This window comes from Heliangelus exortis, chromosome 1 (assembly GCF_036169615.1).
Source record: "Heliangelus exortis chromosome 1, bHelExo1.hap1, whole genome shotgun sequence".
Lineage (NCBI taxonomy): Eukaryota > Metazoa > Chordata > Aves > Apodiformes > Trochilidae > Heliangelus > Heliangelus exortis.
Window position 1 is genome coordinate 149,241,236 of NC_092422.1, and position 20,812 is coordinate 149,262,047.

Genomic DNA, 20,812 nt, shown 5'->3' on the forward strand with positions numbered 1-20,812 from the left:
GCCATCTCCATCAGATAGCTGCAATGTCTGTTTTTTCATGACTGCCTTTTAGACAGCTTGTGCTTTCAACCTTCAAAACCAGTAACCAGCTGTGCACCTGGGCAGACTGGATCAAAAAGCAGACTACTCACACCATTCCAAGACAGCTGCCTCTCTTCCCTGTGACAAACACAAAATACTCATGAGACCTGGTTATGCAAAGTCTCATTGAGATTTGCCCTCTCTCAACAGTAACTCACCATGATCTAGGCACTAAGAAATACCAATCATTTACCCAAGCAGTATCCTTATCAATTCTTCTGTTTCCCACCACACAGCACAAGCCAGAATTATCAAAATTCACTTTGTTGTGATGTCCCTATGCCAGATGGCCACACCAGCCATGAAAAAGCATATTCTGATACACAGAATTGGCAGGCAGTGGAGAAGTGATCTCTCTTAGGTTGCTATTCACACAGTTTTGGCCTGTACACATCTGTTCAATATCTTGCTAAGAATATGGGCAAGAAAACACATGGACCAACTTTTTCACAAGCCAGATTCTGAGGTTGATCTAAGCGGAGTGGATGTTCATTAGAGATTCTCAAATTTGGGGCCTAATGAATGGACATGACAACTGCCACACTGTGTGCCAGGTAAAACATAGGGAACTAACAGGTTCATAGTGTTTTAATACATTTCTACAGCCCGCTGATCACAGCCTCAGACAACACAAGCTTGGAACAATTGGACCAAACCCCAATGATCTGAAAAAATCCACACACTGGGAACCAACAAAACACAGTAAAGTAAATAAAATACCCTATTAAGGAGTGTAGGATAAAGACTAAGAATCCCTCTTCAGTGTCTAATTGTTGACAATTCATTCATGGAAACCCCTAAAAAAATGAATCTCATCAAACTAAATATTCTTCAAGAAGAAATTCTGTTTTCTTCTATGCCCTTCTTAAGACTATGATTCCTCCCATCATATTTCTTCTTAGATGTTTTCCTGCCTCCCTTATTTAAAGTTATAAGAAACTTTTGGTTAGACAGGCATTATCTAGGCTCTGCTCTTTAATCCACGTTCCCTGCTTATTCAGTTAATCTGTTTATCTTCAGTTTTGATTTTGTTGATAGTGATTTACACACTATGCACAGTCAGGGCACATGCCCGTGACAGGCACTCCTCCACCTTGCCAAGGACTTGTCTGCTTCCAGATCTGTTTGCACAAGCCACTCCTTGCAAATTTAGCCAGACCTCAAGCAGCTCTTTGCTAAAGGTTCATTTCAAGTGAAGCCTGCTATGAAGTCCTCTCAAGGAAAGCTCTTTTTCCAGCTATCATGGTTGGGTTCAGAGAACAACAGGTTTCTGCAGTCTCAGACACTGCACCCAAATAAGAATGATTTCATTTATTAGAAGTAATACTAAAAAGCCAGCAAATAGTATCACCTGGGTATATAATGCATTCAACTTCTGCTCCAAATACAATGCACGAGGATTTGAGAATTTAGAGAAAACTTGTAAGTGGGCTATTAGTTGCCTGTAAAACAAAATAAAATAAGTATTTTTATTAAAATGACCAGAAGAGACAATCCTACATTATCATAAACAAATGGAAAATTTTCATTAAAACTGAGTAACTAGAAAAGAAAAAAAAATAGAATCAACATAAGAGGATCTGAAGTCTCAGTCTCCATTTCACACACACAGCAAGAATTATCCTGTTCCCTCTGTTAAGCAGCTTCTCCCAGATGTCACTTCACTGCACTGGGAAGGATGTTTCTACAGTACTACTAAACAGACTCAGCTTTTGGCAAGAAAATACAGTCAAGATGCAGCTTACTGCTTTCTGCCAGCCCACCTGGAGCACCAAACAGGTGAATTTACCCCTATTTATTTACTTGCCCCTAAATGGTGCCCATTTCACTCCCATCAACAAGGAAGTCCTGTATTTAGCCACAGACCATGCTGGATTTATGCTGGGCTGCAAACACAGAAGGGAGGCAGTGCCCCTAGAAGAGGCTGTGTCACCCCACATCTGCCTTACCTCCACTTTGTGGGTGAGGAGAGAGGTGACTGGGATAAGGAAGGCACGAGATCACATCCATCACGTGTGGTGTGGGGCTGGCAGGGGCTGTCTTAATTCAGCTGCTCCCCACAGCAGTTTTTACACTGGACTCTCTGGGCCACCCTCCTCCAAGGCTGTGTTCAGCCAAAGGTCAAGTACAGTGCCTTGGAGCAGCCCCACACCAAGCTCAGGGCAGGTGTGGGTCCTCTTGCTGCCTCAGACCCAGAAGAGCTCTCCCATCACAGCATGAGCTGTCTCAGGCAGAGGGAAGTCAGTCCAGAACTCATTAACACATCTCCAGTAAACTTTTATGCCTTTGTTACTCCTACCAGCAACTAATGTGCTCTTAAGCACATGGACATTTTGAGATGGAGGCTTAAAAAACCCCAACCAATCTACCAAAAAAAAAAAATCTTGGACTGTGACTGTATTTTAATTGCTGCTAATTTACAGATACAAGCCAGAATTTGGGAACAAAATGAAACGCCTGTAAGACACCTGGGTTTAAACAACAATACAGGTTACATATCAAATACTGATCATGTTCCCACATGTAAGGATGGATTTTGAAGTTCTCTATTATTACAAGAAACATTCTTTGCAAAAAAAAAAAGTGGAAAAATACAAGGTTTGGTGATGTATTTGTAACGGACCTTTGACAAGAGTTTGTTAGGGTAAAAAGCCTGATCAGAGAAATTAGAGAATCCATACCAAGAATCACCTTCTCCATGAGTTCAGCACTACAGACAATGAAACGACAATAGCATCTAACTTTAGTCTAAAACTCTAGCAACTGAAAATCTTTGTCCCAAAGAAGACCAGGGCCAAAATTTGTAACAGGCAGGCAATGGTAGAATCCCAATATGAAAATACTAAATGAAGTCTCAGTTTTCAAAGTGTTTGTCAATGTCCATGGCTTTAAAAGACGAAGAGATACACACAGAAAAGCCAGGGTACAATGGCCCTCAAGAATTACATAATGGCTTCATAAAACCACATGATTTTTCCTTAAAGTACCACAAACCACAGATTGTCAGCAGGTAATGTCATCATGATAAAGCCTGGGTGGGGTCTTTGATTGTTTAGCACTGTGCAGGCAGTTTCTGCCTCTGAAGTGCTTATAATCCACTGAAAAATTATAAAGTGTGGGCCAAAGAAGAAGAAGGGATATACATATATATATATATATATATACACATACACACACACACATAGCTTTTATCTCAACATGAGCTGCTGAATCTGCCTTTCCAAGAAAGCACTAGCAAGGGAAAACTAAAAATACTTACTTAGCAGCAGCTCTTCTTGGTTTTTTTTTGGTTAGTCCTACAGTGATTGGTTCCCCTACTTCCTTTTCTTCTTCCTCCTCCTCCTCTTCCATAGCAACATCATTCACCTCTTCACCAGGTATTTCTTTTGCTGCTACTGTACCCCTAGTTTTCTTCCTCAGATCCTGAGATGGAGCGACCAATAAATCTGCTGGGTAGTACTCGTTTCTGTGGTTAAAAAAGAAAAAAGGAATTAAGTAGCTTATCACATATAATTTTTCAGGGTTCCGGGGCAAGAACAATTTGAAATTCCACAATCCACTATTCTCATTACTAGTGGCATTGTCTCTTGGGACACTATATGGCTAAAAATTCCCAAGTGTATTTCAGCGAAGTATATTCTTCTTTGTCTATGAGTTGAAGACATATAGGGCAGTGACCAAATAGACTACAAGAGATTGGAGGTGCTGTGTAGAGAGGAAAAAAAGAGACATGAATCACTGAATTACTACTGGAGGTCTGTAAGGAAGCTATGTGGAGGACAGGGAGGGCATTGTGTTTGCTCAGGTGGGCAGGTGAACAGTGAGTATGCAGTGAGTGTGAAAGTAAGTGAGGAAACTTACTTATTTACTACACTATGGTTCAATTTTTCCAGGAAGGGAAGCAAAACACAGAAAAGGAATATCAAAACCCATCCCCTGCCATGAGATCACACCTACCCATGTGCACCACAGTATCTGCTATGTGCACTCATACAAGCACACCACTGCTCTCCTTCCAGGGGCAGGAAACTGAACCAGCCTCTAATAAAACCAGAATTTTCTTCATCTTGGGGTAAACCATTTTGGTTTTCTATGATTCCAAATTAAAATGCATAGTCAAAACAAAACAACTAAAGAAAACCAAAGAAACCAGCAACCTTATTTCCACTGAAATCACTCCCTACTCTCAATACATGAGAGACTGAACAGCAGAAACGTACTGCCAGTTTCATTTCAGTCAGCTTCTTCTGTCAGATTTCAAACAGAATCCATATTTCAGTCAAAATACTATCTTAACTGGAAACATGACAACTCACCAGCCATGCATTCAGGAAATAAAGTCTGCAATGGGACAGCCATACCCTTAATGCAATGAAAGCCATGTGTCCTCTCAACTGAAAAAAATAAATGTTACTTACCGAATAAATCTCAAAAGAAGTGGGGAAAGTTCCCTCGACCTAGGCTCCACTCTGTCTGGAAACTTATCCAGTGCTTTCCACAGTAGAAAGCGGAAGTTGGTGTGGTCCAGCCGCTCCCTGCAATCCGTCCTGGTCCTCAGCTGCTCCAGGAAGACAGTCCTCACCCCTCCTTCTGGCATCTTCTCACTTTCTGTTTCATCCATACTTTCCTCCTGCTCATCTAGTTCATTCTGCAGCTCCATTTCTATAGAACAAAGAATATCCTGTTAGGTTACCTCATAATTGCAAGGTATGTGTTCCCAATATAAAAGCAATACTTCTGGAGACATATGAGGAGAGGCTGAGGGAGCTGGGGGTGTTCAGCCTGGAGAAGAGGAGGCTCAGAGGAGACCTCATCACTCTCTACAACTCCCTGAAAGGAGGGTGTAGCCGGGGGGGGGTTGGTCTCTTTTCCCAGGCAACTCTCAGCAAGACAAGAGGGCACGGTCTCAAGTTGTGCCGGGGGAGGTTTAGGTTTGACATTAGGAAGAATTTCTTTATGGAGAGGGTGATCAGACATTGGAATGGGCTGCCCAGGGAAGTGGTGGATTCTCCATCCCTGGAGATGTTTAAAAAGAGACTGGATGTGGCACTCAGTGCCATGGTCTGGTAACTGCAGCGGTAGTGGATCAAGGGTGGGACTTGATCTCTGAGGTCCCTTCCAACCCAGCCAATTCTATGATTCTATATACTTAACACTGATCTAAAAGAACTACATTGCTTAGAAAGTACTCTAGGATGCCTTACAGCCCTGATGCATTTCAATAAAGTTCAGTTCTCTTAAGTAACAGAGAAGCCCACAAATGGCTGTTTGCTCATGGCTCTCTCATGACACCACAGATTCCATACACCCACAGGTAAACCTGAAGAGAACACTCTTAACAAAGACACTGTATAAATTCCACTGATCCTTTGAAGCTGAAAGGTGGTCACCCCCATACAGGTTTTGTTGTTGTTCCTTTTCAGTCTGGTCAGAGCCAGCCTTAAGCAGGGATGAAACAGCTGCATGGCTTTCCAAAATCTGCAACTTTCCTCCTGTAGTGCAGGGCTCTTTTCTAACTGCATGTTAGTGTTTAGAATAGAAGAGGCATTGTTTTCTCCCAAGCCTCTCAATTCCTGCCCTGGACATGATGCTGGTAGTCAAGAGCCCTGGTCCTGAATTTCTCCATCACATGTAAATCTGGGGCACATGAAAACACAATCATGTCATTCACAATTAGCTGAGTACAACATTCAGGAGCCATGACTTACCAGCATATGTAGCAGCCCTCTCCAAATGTTCATATAGGACCTTCCAGAACTGTTTATTCTCCATTTCCTTTGCATGAGAACTAACAAAACATAAGACAGCAAGAAATTGAAATAAAAAAAAAAAAAAAAAAAAAAAAGAAAAAAGGGAAAAAAACCAACCACAAAAAACCCTGAGTCATAGGCACGTTAACAACTAACACAATTAGAGGCTCTGATCACTGCTTTAATGTGAGTGTCCAAAGAAAGGACATCTGCACGATACAGCTGTAGCACATTCTTGCCTTCACTCATGGATACCAAATGTCAAATGTTATTAAAATAATCTGGTTGTATCTCATGACTTCAAATGAACTCAAATTAAGTAAAAATGTTCTTCAGCATTCCACTGACTTCTGTACAGTAACATCATCTAGAAAGGAAGAATTAGCATGGATATATCTTTTGAAGAGCTGTTTTAATTTTTTTTAAATTAATTTGCTAGTTTGAAGGGGAAAATGCCATCCTTTTTAATCATACAACAGAGGGGAAAAAAACCCAAGTACATGAAGTCATGCTGAAAGCAGACACCGTCTTGAATATTCAGCTCAGCTGTCCTCCCTACTCCTCAGTAGGATTTAGAGGTTTTCCAATATGGAGAAAAGAGTCAGAGACAGAAAAATTGAGAGGGACTTCTTGCTCCTTTAAGCATTTGTGAAGAAACACTAATCAAATCCTGCTATCTTTGACTCAAAACTCTGATGCTCTTTGGCTATATTTGTTGCAAGTCACCTTTAATAGCAAGAAAAATCAGAAACTAAATTAAGATTCTAGCAGGTTGTGATTTATTTGAGAGATCAAATCAGTTTCAGAAGATTTCACATGGAGGTTCTCATGCCCAGGTCTCTCCAAGTGAGACATTTTTACCTCAACTTTGTTCACAGAACAATGGAAGGAATTGTTCTTCAAGTCAACCACAAATTGCAGCATCCAAGGGCATATACTCACGTTATGAGTTCAATGACAGGATCCCAGAGAGGGCTGAAGTTAATATAAAGCATTCCTAGTAAATAACGAAGAGGCACCTAGAATGACACACAATACCATCTTGTTGAGATGTAACATAACAATAGTTAAAGACCAGCCAACCTCCTCCAACCTTTCTTCCTCTCAAATGGAACTTTCATCAAGAAGTTCTCAGAAGTACTGTAAGTAATGAAACCAGTCACTCACGTACACATCCCTTGTCTCAGAGCTGCATGAGGAAAAATGGAGCTCATTTACTGTAAGCTGCACTAAGAGCTACTCACCATATCTACATACCATGAATGTGTAAAACCAGATAAACTTGATTGCCTGTCTCCCTCTCAAACTTCAGAGCTGCCATAGCAGCACTGGGACCTCAGAAAGAGGAAAGTTTGACCTGAGGAGTCTTCATTGCACTAGGCCTAGCAGCATGTCCTCTGGACTAGCTCTTTACTGACCTACATGTAGTAAGGCTGACCTACAAACCCTTCCTCACAGAAGCTTGCAAGCCAAGGTAAAAAAATTATTCAGGCACAGCAAAAGCCACAGAAATAACAACACATCCCCTCCCACCAAGTCCATGATAATTTAACTAGTAAAACTGTGACCTTTCCAACAGCTATAAAGTGAGGTCTCCTTTATCTCAGGGCTGTTGAATATCAGACTTTTGAATCAAGGGAGATTCAACAGTCACAAGCAGACAAGATTTTGACCCTGCAGCCATGTTCAGAAGGTAGGTTCTTCAGTGGCCAATGGGAGTCCTACTAATGTTAAACCACGCTGAGGGTATGCCAAGGTCACAACTCACTTCTCTGTAGAATGATTTGCTTTCCTTTCCACAATACTGAAACCTGATTAATCTTGCTTGTGGGCATTTGTCTGGATACCACTGCTGTTCTACAAAATATTCAAGAGAACACAATAGTTCCAAGGATAATGAGAGCTGTGACCTACTGACAAGTAATTTTTCTAAAACCTAATCTGGGAGACAATTTTTTTTTTTTTTTTAATGAATTCTTATTAAAAACTCTGCAATACATGTGATGGAATAAGAATGTTCTCTGGGAATAAAAGAATGTGACAACTGCTTTAAGACAATAACTACTTACCTCCTGCAAAGGTCCATTTGGTATTCCAGACTGCACTATATCACATCTTAGTTTCCTCAAATGGAGAAGTTTCTCTCTGTAATCATTCACTGTTGCTGGCACAAGTTCTGCTTGAAGCAGTATGGCAAACACTGGCTGGAGCTCTCCTGTGCCATCGCCCTGAACAAACAAGTGACATGGATTTCAAGAGTATTATTTTCTCATTGAAAGGTACTTCAGCTAAACTACACAGAGTCCCAGTCATTTTGCATGACAGTGAGAAGTCAAAGAACTTGCTCTGGTTTCTACCACTTAGGCACTAAAACTCACACATTTGAAAACATTAGGAAGCAGGGAGACAAAGGAAAACTTGACTGTGAAAGCACAAGAGCAGAAGACAGTCTCTGCCAGACACATGCTTGGTTTCTGCTAGGTGGGAAAACAATGAATACACAACATCAAACACAAATGGTTGTGAAATGTTAAATGAAAGGTTTTAGCCCTACCTCAACCTGTGTAGAAGATGGATTCTGAAAATGGTTAAGGATTCGAACAGTCAACAGCCGGACCTATTCAGGGAGGGGAAAAAGGGGAAACATACATCAGAAGCATGCAGGAGAATTCATACACAGACACAGACACAGACTCTCCTACATATTTTGCACAGGAGGCTGATTTCACTTGATTCCTCCTAGGGCTGAGGAGCAGATGAGTTTCTGTAGTCCAGCAGGCAAACTAACATGTATGTTCTGCTCCTACTTTGGTTCACCTGTATGGAAGGGGCAAGCTTCACAGGACTAAAAGTTAACACATGACCCATGGCAACCTCTTAAAAATGGACACAGTCCTAAACAGGTACTACGGAAGTTACAGCTTGACAGAATCTCCTGTTTCTCCTTTCACTCTGTCATTTAACTCAGTTTACTTACATTGTTAAAATACAAACTAGCACGTGCTCAAAAAAGTAGGTTACCTTGGAAGCACCAGTGGAAATATTTGGATGCAACTTCTCAAACAAGTCCATGAGGTTCCCTTGGGAAAGGGGATCCTGGCAGCCACATAATGCCAGCCTTGTGTAATAGAGATCAGCCAACAGCAACGCAGAGGGGTCTGAAGGAAAAGTACTAAAAAAACAGTGTTTTATTAGCATATAGGGTAGCAATACAGGTACTTGAACACAAGGCAGTAGTGACAATAATATTATGAGAAAATTCCACATGACTTCAGGTTCTGCTGGTACCAGGAGGCCCATGAAGTTAAGACTTCACTGACAAGCTGACTTGCAGCCCCAAGGTCCAGTTACCTATGACAGCCCAAGAGACATAGGATTCCTCCTCTGTACTAATCAGGTCTGTCAAGCAGGGGCTGTCAGGCTGGACCCCCCACACGCACAGCTGCAGAAAACAAATCTGCACAGATCAGACAAGGGCTGCTTCTATTGCCCAGGTGTCCAGCCAGTGAACCCCTTCAACAGAAAAGAAAATAATCCTGACTTATGTGAGACATCAGGAATCCTGCCTGCCCTCAGGAAAATCTCCTTTTGCTACCCAACATCTCTTGCACCAAGCAAGTTGCACCCCCAGCCTAAAGCTGGCAGAAAAGCACTACACTGAAGCTCGCTGCCAAGACTTCCTCCTTGATCTAGACAAGCTGTTTAATCTCCATCACATCTTAGACATGGAAACCATGATTTCTTAACTGAACAGGATGTTTTGAAAATTAAACCACTGAAGACTTGGAGATGCTCCAGCCCAACAGTGATGGAAAACGACAAGTCCAGCACGATTCACTGGTAAGAGAGATCAACAGTCTCCCTCAATCCCCCAGTCACACAGTTACATCTGCTAATTATAAGAGAGTTAAAAAAAAATAAAACAGAGCAGCCAAAACATCCTCCCATTGAGGAACATGCAGACACATGGGTATGTAAGGACACAGTGGGAATCTCAACATCAACAGCAGATTGCAGAAGTTTTGACACAACTTGGAATGCACCCTTCTTGTCTCTTATCACTTATAATGTAACAGATTACAAAGTGTAGTGCTCCTAGGCAAAACCAGAACCAAGGGATTTGCCACACTACCCAGCAGCTGCCTAAGCAAGCTTTAGTTTCCAGAGAAAATGTCCCTGAATGGGCACTACATCTACCTGGTTCTCCAAACAGACAGTGCCTACAACATTGCTACATTACATAGCCACAGTACTGAAGCAACACACTGACCCAGTAGCAATGCAACACACAAAAAGACATTTAACAAGCCCCTACATAAAGGCAAAGTCAACTCCTTGCCATACAATGGAGAATCACGAAGGATCACAGAACAGGCAGAGTGTACTTACATCACCAGTCTCTTGACACGCTCCACAGGTAACAAATGAAGTATTTCAGAAGACTCTGCCAAACTAAGAAGAGTACTTACAGCTTGGCAGGCCACAAATAGGCTTCCTGGAACAGAGAGAGAACAAGAACAGCCTGTATATTTACTCAGCTCTCAATGACTTGTGTTTGTATGGCGCTTGCCCATCCTAAAATGGCTGGAGTCACAGAAATATGGCTACATACGGATCCCAGAACTGGCATGGGTATTTTCTAACCATTATTGTAACTCATGAGGAAATGATTCCCTGGCTATCAAAATAAATGCCTACTCCAGCAAGCCAGCATTGAAAGCAGTGAGCAGTTTCCAGTTTGCATCTGTTTCCATCACACTCACGTACAAAGAGAAGAGAGAGCTGGAGCCAAGCACTGTTGCAGGATTCCAAGAAAGCTCTGTGTTACAAATGGCACTCAGATATTAAGAAATGTTCCTCAAATTGCTACGTCTGCAGGAAAACTGAAGCAAAAATATATACTGATACTACCACACAGGTGCCTATAATGTATGCAACTTTGGCAACACACTGCCTAGTAAGATCTTCAAAGCTGTCCCATGTACTTAAAGACTGAGTATTTGTTAGTGAATGGAAAGTGGGTTTGTTGAATTTTGCTACATCAATCATGTCTTCTTTCTAAACCTCTCAGCCTCCTTTAAGAATGGAGGGTTTCCTTGAAGCACAGGAAAGCCAAAGCCCTTCCAGGAAAGAAAGGGGAAAAACAATTCCTTTACCCTACCACTCCTAAGTCAGCAAGTAGCCTGTTTAAAAAAAAGAAAAATAAAAATTCCTCACTTGTCCATCTCTACTCAAGCAGAAGAATCACTGTTCCTAAGCCAGGCAACCTGAACAACTTTTAAAGGATGTAATTTTCTTATGTGCTGCCATGGAAAAGGAAGGGGAAGGGAGCATTCATTTCCCATTTATTCCTTTGAAAATGCCCCTCTATGCCAAACTGCTTAATCCCCTAGGTGTGTGCTGAATCCTGGTCACCATGAACCTCCATAAGGAGCTCCTCAGGAAGAGGCAAAGAACCAGCATGTCACGACAGCATGAAGCTTTCTGCATGTACAGTGTAAGGGCACAGGTTCCCAAACTGTAAGCTCCATACCATTTGGCAGTAGTATATCTGCTTGACAAAGACCTCACTGTGGACACACCTATAGGATAAACAGGGAAAGCCTTTTCATACAGTACAGCTGTCAGGGGTAACTTGCTGTTGCTCTGCCACTGTTCACAAGCCTCCTTCCATGCAGTCCTCAGCAACTGCAGGAAAAAAAAGCAGTTCTGGGACATTCACTTTTCCTCAGGCTGGAGAGGCCAGGCAGGTGAAACAGAGAACAGAGGGCTGGGGTGTGCCTTGCACAGGCAGTGAGAGAAGGCTGAAGTCCTAGTAGAAAGTGATGGAATTGTGGAGATCACTGAGCTGCAAAGAATGCTGGAGGATGAAGAAAGTGACTGGGAATCCTTGTTTGGGAGGAGGGTGAGTAAAAACAAGCAAAGAAGTGTAGGATGGGGCAATAGGAGGGTCTGAAGTTGCATTTGTTTTCTCTTAAGTGCAAAGGAAGAAAGAGCAACGTGCCCCTTGCACACACACAGAGCTGGTGTACAGCTCCTGCTACCACCACTAAAGCTGAGACCAAAGAAAGTTCAGGTATTCCTTTATAAGAGGAAGCACATTGCCCCCCCAAAAAAATCACAGACATCACAGGAAGTTAGGGGTTAGAAGGGACCTCAAAAGACCATCTAGTCCAACCCCTCTGCCAGAGCAGGGTCACCTAAAGCAGGTAAATTGCAACAGCATGCAAGCCCTGAAAATAGGATAGAAGGAAGGGCTAAATCAAGACTTAACAAGGACTAGAGAATAAAAAGCAGAACTCTGGATACATTTAGCTATGTCAGTAAAGGGATTACAAAGAGAAAAAGGCCAGACCCTAGAGAAGACCTTCCAAATCAAGGAAAAATGAACATGGGGCATTCCTACACTTGCTTATACTTTGACACTAGGCCAAATACTTGCAGTCCCCCCCTTGAGAAATAACTGACCTGCCCAATGCAAGCTAAGTTAAATTTTTTTTTTTTTTCTGGTCAGAGAGGGAAGACAACCAGTGACCACCCAGGCCTGAGGGAAAGACACAGCGTTTTAGAATAGGTGCTGTCACTTATGTCAGAGATAGTAATGTTCCAAAGTTTGCACTAGAAGTTTGGAATAAGCTATTTGGAGCTTGTGGCCACTAGTCCCCCCCTCACTTGGCTGTTTTAGTGTGGATCTGTTTCAGATTGATATCCATCCTCTTTTTAATCACTTTTCTCTTTTCCTCGCCGATTATCCTGTCCTCCACTTTGCAGAACATTTGCAGCCCATTACTATTACCAACACCAAATGCAGAATCATTTCCTGGAAATGCTTTCTTCCAAGCTTTGCTTTTCTAGTTTTACTTGAGCTGGTCAATACATTTGGATATAATGCTACTGCTATTCATTTTCATGCTTTGTTTCATATTAAAAAAATTCACATTTTTTCTGATATCAACAAAGAGTAAATAAACAGGAAATAACCATAACAGACCTTTGCAGAGTTCTCCTTTGTCAATGGCTGTGAAGAGAGAGTCTGTAAAACTTGTTACAAAGGGAAGAATATTTTCTTTGTCCATTGGCCTGTCCAAAATAAATGGGAAAACTTTTATTTCTATGTTACACTGACAGCTTCACACATATGAAAGCTTTCTTTCACATCTATCTTATATCAAATTATAGATAGCTCACCCCAAGTCTGAAACTAGCAGCAACCCATTTTTGCTATTTCTGATTCACAATTTAAGTTATAGCAGTCCATGAACCTTCATTCCAACTATTCTTTCCATACAAGAATATCATAATTACTGTAAAAACCCAACACTGGCTAGAAAGGACAGTCCTGAAAACACAGAAACTGAAATGTTTCAAGAATACCTATGTGTACTAGGGTACTAAATTAAGGGAACAGGCAATCAAGACACTGATATTGTATTCTTGACTTCTGTATGGACTCACAGTATTTTCACACAGAACTTTTTCACCTTCAATCTTTTTTTCCCCAAACTAGAGTTAGTAACTATTGTCCTTCCCTTATTGAAAAAATTTCTGACAGATAGTGAACTGGAGAGTATTACAGAAATACTTGGCAATAGAGTATCTCTTACCTAATATGTGGTAGTACAACCAAGGCAGCCCAAGGCTGTGAAAGGTCAGTGATGTTTTCCATCTCTGGTAAACGAATTAAAGATAGTACATGATCCAACACTGGTACTTCTGCCTTTCTTCCATGTCTTTTACTTGTTTGTTGCCTTGTATTAGAGCTACAGATAAAACCAAATATTTTAGTAATCTAGACCTGCATATCAAAGATTGTTCCTTTTCTTCACATGATATTAAAAAATGTATTTGCTACTTCTAGCAAAAAATACTCCAATCAACCCAAGGGATTTTTTTTCTTTTTAATGTTCTCTATAGCAAAAAACATCATCTAGTCATGCTGAGTACCACAAAACATGGCCCACTAGAAATGTCAGGTCTTCAAGTTCAAATAATACTTCTAGAAGGAAAGACACTCATTCTCAGTTGGACACCCTCACAGCTATGACATACAGCCTCTAGAAGGACCTGAAATTAAACCTCTCTGATTACTGTTAATAAACAATGATCACACTGTCAAAGGTAGACTAATGGATGACAGAAAGCAACTATTGTTGTTTGGGAACACAAAAAAGCCCCAGGTAGTTCTAATGTTCTGTGAGCTAGGTACTCCATATGAGTGAAAACCCAGAGAGATCAGCAAAGAAAATAAGGGAAGAACAAATTTCACTATTTTGACTCAACTGTCTGTTCCCTAAACCCTAATAGCTCATCTATTAAATGAAAATAGTAAAAAACCCAGAGTGGATTGCTTTTAGGAAAGATAAAACCAGGCAACACAAGTCACCACTTACAGATGAATCAATCCACCTGAGCTAGAGTGATTAGAACAATCATTATAGAATAGAAACCCTCATTCTATGATTGACAGTGGTTATGCCTAATCTTTCCAAAGGGGCTCCAGGGGAAAAGCAACTACTTCATTGCAAGCAGCTAGCTTTGCAAGTAGAAGTCAGGCTGTGCCAGCACAGTGCTGTTCCTGCATTAATTACATGCCCTTTGGTACCCAGGTGCACTCTGCTGCCAAGAAAGCTCCTGGAGGTGTATGAATACAAGGAAGAAAAAATGGTGATGAGAACTTGGCCTGCAGAACCCACTATAAAGATTAACTGGCCAAGGATGCAGCATGCATTTTGGTGTAACAAACCCCCATCATACAGCTCCCACAAAACTCACTTGTCTTTTTGCATCAGCAATAACATTTCTAAAGTAACTATCTCTTCTCAAATCATCTTGGAAAGAGAAATGGGATCTGAGTATAGCACTTGGTTTGCAAATCTCCTAACAGCTCTGGCAAATACTGGAGGGCAACTTTTACAGAGCTCTGCATGGCCTTCAGGCCTGGAGCTCTGCAGACACATCTCGTGTTTTCTAAGCATGAGAAGTCTCACCTGACGGATGATTCAGTGAAAACAAGAGGATATTTTTCAAATGCCATTGAACCAATGGTAGGAGGCTCTGCTTTCACCAGAATGAGCTTAGCCAGCATTGCCATTGCCTCGTCCTTTGTGAGGGCATCTGTGCCAGAGAAGCAATTTTCAATGTACTCTAGAAAGCATGGAAGAAAATGCTGAACAGGGAAAAAAAAAAAATGTGCTTTGTTAAGTCTCTTTAACCATGATCAAATCCACAAAAACAGTAACACCATAACACCAGCCACAGAAGGATCCAAGTAAGTCACAAATGAGGCAGCAAAGCACCAGACTTATCAGTCCTGGTGTCCCAACTCACCAGCAAACAGACATCCTCTTACCCCAGCAGGGACAGTTACTGGATGTAAAAACTCAGTTTTTACAAATCTAGTCTCATCAGGACATTCAAGATTCCTGACTTTATTTTCACCTTCCACTCAGTTTAATCAATTTGATTCATCCCATTTCACCAGTACCCAGCCTGACCTATCAGAAATCCCTTATTCTTCATTTCCACCTACCCTTTGACAGAGCTCCTACTCCTCATCCACAACAAGCTGACCCCATTAATTCCCAACAGACAACCTTCTTTTTGCAAGCACAAATACCTGTCACCTTTTCTGACCTTGAGGTCACCAGTACAAGCTTCAAACTAAACCAATGGTTTAGTTAACCTCTTTCATTTTTACCAGAAGTTTATTTAAACATGGTATTTTTTGTGTATTTTGTGTCAATACACAAAAATGCTTCAGCACACAAGACAGGTAAACATACCATGGATTTCCCAGTTGTTCCCTTTGTCAACAAAAATAAACAAAAAGCACAAAAGCTCCCACTTACCCTCTCAAATTGCTTCATTGTGAACATTGCTTCAGAGAAGTCCAAAAGCAAGCGCCGTTCAAATCCACTTGCAAATACCTGCAGGATGCAAATTAAAGGAACAAGAACACGTTAATAAGAGACATTTTATTGTCAACTCTCCATTATTAGAGAAAAGCAGAGCCCTTTTTAACAAACCCTGCTGAATTCAAGCTGGCTCTGTGCAAAGACAGATTAGATATCTCTTTGGTTTGATGATGAAGCTGAAAATTTCTAGGACTGCTGCGCTGAAAATTTCTAGGACTGCTGCATAGACACACCAACTGGTAAGAAAAAGCTTAGATCTTTCAACTCAGCATTTTTCCAGTGTAGCAGGTTGTAGAAAATTTACCACCTCATAGGAAGAGACAACCTTTGTGATTTTGAAGTAACCAAGATGGGAACAGTCCTTTTGAGATCTGCAGGGTGAGTGCATCTCAACACTGAGATGTGCAATGTAGGAAATACACATGCAGATCTTCCTTTTCCAGACCCTTCAGAAGACAAGAACAGCTTTAAGCCTCCTCCAGTCTAAAAGAAGGCTGCATAAATATCCTCAGTTGTTTAAAGGACCACATCTCCTGAGCAAAACTGCCCCAGGCAGGATCAATCTTATTTCAGGACAAGCCAACGCTGAAGACCAGATGAAATTTGACCTCTTTTAGACAACTGCCACAGCCTTCTTTTCCCATTGTAATTCACACAACAGCTTTTCTTTCAAGTATTTTTTTTACACATACAGCACATTTGTGGTCCACACTGTAAACCATAAAATTATAATGTACTGCGACAGGAAAACCGAAGAATTATAGACTCCATAGTAGCATCTCCTATTAATCTTTGCAAAACTGCATTTGATTCAAATGCATGCAGCTAATCATGTCTGTACCTAAGGAGCAATAGTAGTACTGAAATATGCCTACCCCTGTATTTTCTGACTCAAACTCCCCTTGCCTGAAATTGTTCACAAGGCTAAGCCATGCTGACCAAATGTTTGGCAGCTTAGTGAAAAATGTACTTTTTTCACTATATTCAACTCACTGACCTGCTTTGCAATCTAAGGCAGAACATGTCCCTTCTCTGTTCTCCATCCTTTCTCTAGAGTTTGATCTGTTTGAACCAGAGCCTGGTTTTCATTGCAAAGATGACTCCCATGATGGCATTGCTATAGTGCCAGTCTGTGAGACTGCCAAGGAGTCCTGAGACCACAGCAGACATTATTTAAAGCACTAGCAGCTTCTACCTTATCTGTGCAAAAGGTTAAAGGGAACCTTATCAGGTTTCCTAACCTGAAGTGGAATATCATGAAATCAGCCTGTTTTAGGGAACACACTCTGGGATTTTTGCTATAAGCAGCAGTCTTTGTTACCTTCTCAATAGCTTCCTTAGTTAAAGAATCAGGCACGAAAACGTTCTCGGCCAACAGGAATGAAGAAATGGTGTTCAGCAGAGTCTTGCAGCAAGATGGAGAGAGATCTGGTGTTTGCAACATTTTTATTAAGATCTGAAATGAAAGAGAAAGAACTGAAGTTTGCTTGTGAAGCTAGTGATTACCTGGCCTGAACGATCTAGACAGTCTTTGGAGCAGGAAGGCCTTCAGTTCTAAGTTTCAGCCCACAGAAATGAATCCTAATAGTCCTGTCAAAGTTTGAAGGCACTAAACCTACTTTTGATTACAGTGGGATCAAATGTATGTGAAACTGGTAAAACTGTTCTACCATTGATACGGGGGTCCAGGTCTCCTCCACAGTGGCAGGAGCTGCAGGTCAGTGTGGTCTCTAGCAGCAGCTGCCTGGTTTTGCCTTCACTCATTTAAAGGACTACACCAGCACTACTGCACAGAAAAAAGTAAAGTCTTGTGGAATCAGAGAGTTGCAACACTCATAATAAATGTCTGTACACTCTGTATACTCAACTCAAATCCCAAGCCCACTGATGCATGAGAAATGTGTACATGTGCTTCAGCTGACCACACCTCTTCCATACGTGATTTCTACTTCTCTCGCCCATGAGCCAAAGTGATGGTTTGACCTACCTGACAGACATTTTCAGGCTGTGAGATTTTGGATCCATTTGCACGTTCTGTGAGGATCAGATACGCTTGCAGAACCCTTTCCATCTGCTCTGAAGCCATACAACAGTTGGCCTTAGTTATTTTCCTCTGCAAGTCTAGGAGTGACTCCTGTTTAAATAAAAAAGGAAACCCAAATGTTTCAGAAAAATTATCAGACCCTCTCTTTCACTTCCTGCTATTTGAAAGGCATTATAAAGAATCAATCTCTTATCTGCCCAACAAACTATTGTTGATTCTCTCACTCATGGTCAACAAACTAAACTTTGCAGAAATATCATGTGATTCCCATTACATAAAAACACACATCTTGGATTCCTTGGACAGAAACACAAAGACCTTTGTAGATGAGGGTGTCCCAAAAGGCCAACGTATGACATACAACACAGGGAAGAGGAAAAGTAATACTTGGCTCTAGACCCACAGCGCTATGGAAGCATTCAGCATCCACTGGAACAATCAGAACTTAAGCCCTCTAACACTTTATATATTATGCTAACGTGGGTGCTGAGAGGTTACTCATATCATCTTCTTTAAGAAGAGAATGGAGCTGCTCCAGATAACTTCCATTACTGTTCCTTTTCTGTCCAGAAAATATGAACTCCCATCCTTGTTCCTGTAAACTGAACCCAGTTTAGAGAGCTAGCACAGACTATGTGCATAGTTCCCTCTGAGCAAGATCCCCCCACGAACCCGCCAGTTCCCAGGGTAAAAAAACCAAGCCTCATTAACAATAAAGGGAATTATATCATCAATTTCCAAGATTTCATCACAACTACAGACGCTGACTGACTCGGCTCACAGGATACAAAACATCCAGTGGCAAAAAATTCTGTCACTAATGATGGTTAGGCAGGAACTGTTATACAAGGTGAAGAAGAAGCAGGATGGGATTTTCTGGAAAACTATAGTCAGCCAGAGGGACGGAGTTCCAAGAAGGAATAAATAGGACTATTTGCCCATGCTGGAAGGACAATCCTAAAACTCATGTGTACCATTTCCTCTAGTTTCCCATTTTACCCCTCTCAGGAGCACAACTGACAAAGACTATGCTGTCAGTTACAAGAGGTTTCAATCTCCCTTACCAAATCCCAAAAACCATCTAAATGCTTCTCAGTTAAACAAAAAACACTTGCCAGGCTCTTGCTCATTATTCTGCATCATCGTGACCTAACACAGCACAACCCATGGCACTCAGTCATGCTTTTTCAGACCTTAGAGTCTAACTCTGAGTACTTAGCTCTGAGGCTTAAACTCAGCTCTCCAGGTTCAGCCCGTGGCCTTGCTTTAAAGCTCTCCTTAAGGAGAGCTGCAGGGCAAAAATCCTCCCCTTTATTGTCACAAAGTCGTTTTGGAACCATCAATACACCCACTTTAGCAACAATAAAGCCAGCCCTAGCATTGACCCACCACAGCAAAGGGTCTGCAATGTCTGCCTCTCCAAAGGCAGATCCTACAAATCCTTCTTGCTCACCTATGGGACTGAACTCCAAGTCTCACACACAACAGTTCCATTCTAAAAGTACAGCACAGCCACCGGGGTAACTCTAAACTTACAGAGGAACGGTGGGATTTTTCCCATGCACGTGACACTGTATTTAATGTTTTCAAAATGAAGCAAAAAGCCCCCACAATTCTGGTTCAATAAGACACAAATATTTTTCTTGGCAAACACACACAGTTACTTTCAGTCTCTTATGAATTCAAAAAATAAAGTAAGTGTACCTCCAGGCACTTGAAGACAATATCAAAATGCTCCTTATGAATATGAACTACAGCTGATTTGATCATCTGCTCAAAGACTTCTCCTACAGCTGTCCATGGTAGTTCAACTTCTTCTTCAGTAACAGGCCCCAGCTTCAAGAGAATTAATTTCATAGCCTAGGAAAAGAGCAAATTATGTCCTTACACTTAGAAAATACACCTAGCAATTCTAAAATTAGTCAGTGCAATACACTGCTAATATATTTCAATTACTTTGATTCTTTCTCAAATGACCACAGAAAAAAAAAAAAAAAAAAAAAAGCTGTACTTTAAAATCTGAAATGAGCAAGCAGTACTATTTTAACTTAGAGGAATACTGCATAGGAATTACTAGAAACAACTTCCTATCTCAAAGAATACTCTTAGAAGAAAATTCAGATCTTAGTAAGTTGTGAGCAGCATGCTTATCACCAAGGACACAATGAAGCAAACAGAGTAACACTAAATAGTTTAACTGGGCACTGCCTAATGCTCCATTACAGCAACACCTAAGCCAGAAATCTTTTCTTGTCTTTACCGTCTCTGCACAAGAGTGGAACATGTTTCGAACACCCTTGCACATCTCAAAAAGCAGCTGTCCCACACCTTCCGCCTTCTCAGGGTGCTCTCTCAGGTCACAAAGCATTAAGTTGAAGATTGCGTTTTTATCAGAAACCTACAAAACAAAAGTAAAAGTTATCTTCTATTCAGAGCTGCCAGGTGGACAGGGGCGATTAAATGGCTCCACAGACCCAGGTTACTCTCCCAGCTCTGCCTTCCCACAACAGTTCAAACTCATTACTTCTGCAGCCACCCAAGGAAACTGAAAGGAGAAAAATGATTCACTATTCAGCTGCTACAGGTCTCCCCCAAGACGTACACAGGTCCACTGAGGTCACTGCAGTTCTCATATGTGCTTTTGACTATTCTTATGATTTTAGAGTTATACATGCACATAAATGCACCATGAAGCTGGTCCCAAGTGAAAAATAAAGGTTGCTGCACTAGGCTGGGAAGATATTTGTATCAGATTTGAACACAGAATAGTCATCTAAAACTATAACTTCACTTGAGAATACCACAAGGATATCCAGCCCAAGATTTTAAACCGCCTCATTTCTGATGACTTCAGTTGAAGCTCAGCAATCTCTGAGGGTCACATAAAAGTAAAACTTCCTTAACAGGGAGTGAGGTATAGCAAAGAATAGGCCACAATTACCCTAAAGCACATAAAGTTTAAAATACCACTATCCATGACCATAATAATGGTGGTCCTGGCTCAGCGTAGAGGTTTATTCTGG

General features: G+C 41.3%; 1 protein-coding gene across 1 annotated transcript in view; it reads right to left on the reverse strand.

Annotated features, from left to right (window-relative positions):
- Positions 1 to 20,812, reverse strand: part of UTP20 (UTP20 small subunit processome component) — a 65,479-nt gene that overhangs the window by 39,695 nt on the left and 4,972 nt on the right. The window contains exons 7-23 of the mRNA XM_071732945.1: positions 20,050 to 20,187; positions 19,494 to 19,649; positions 17,733 to 17,879; positions 17,067 to 17,201; positions 15,680 to 15,757; positions 14,819 to 14,997; positions 13,436 to 13,591; positions 12,823 to 12,911; positions 10,221 to 10,326; positions 8,853 to 9,003; positions 8,386 to 8,448; positions 7,901 to 8,059; positions 6,774 to 6,850; positions 5,790 to 5,869; positions 4,500 to 4,743; positions 3,341 to 3,547; positions 1,433 to 1,523 (exon numbers count right to left, since the gene is read on the reverse strand). Coding sequence (XP_071589046.1) covers positions 1,433 to 1,523; positions 3,341 to 3,547; positions 4,500 to 4,743; positions 5,790 to 5,869; positions 6,774 to 6,850; positions 7,901 to 8,059; positions 8,386 to 8,448; positions 8,853 to 9,003; positions 10,221 to 10,326; positions 12,823 to 12,911; positions 13,436 to 13,591; positions 14,819 to 14,997; positions 15,680 to 15,757; positions 17,067 to 17,201; positions 17,733 to 17,879; positions 19,494 to 19,649; positions 20,050 to 20,187 — 2,256 coding nt within the window. The remainder of the gene's footprint in view (positions 1 to 1,432; positions 1,524 to 3,340; positions 3,548 to 4,499; positions 4,744 to 5,789; positions 5,870 to 6,773; positions 6,851 to 7,900; positions 8,060 to 8,385; positions 8,449 to 8,852; positions 9,004 to 10,220; positions 10,327 to 12,822; positions 12,912 to 13,435; positions 13,592 to 14,818; positions 14,998 to 15,679; positions 15,758 to 17,066; positions 17,202 to 17,732; positions 17,880 to 19,493; positions 19,650 to 20,049; positions 20,188 to 20,812) is intronic.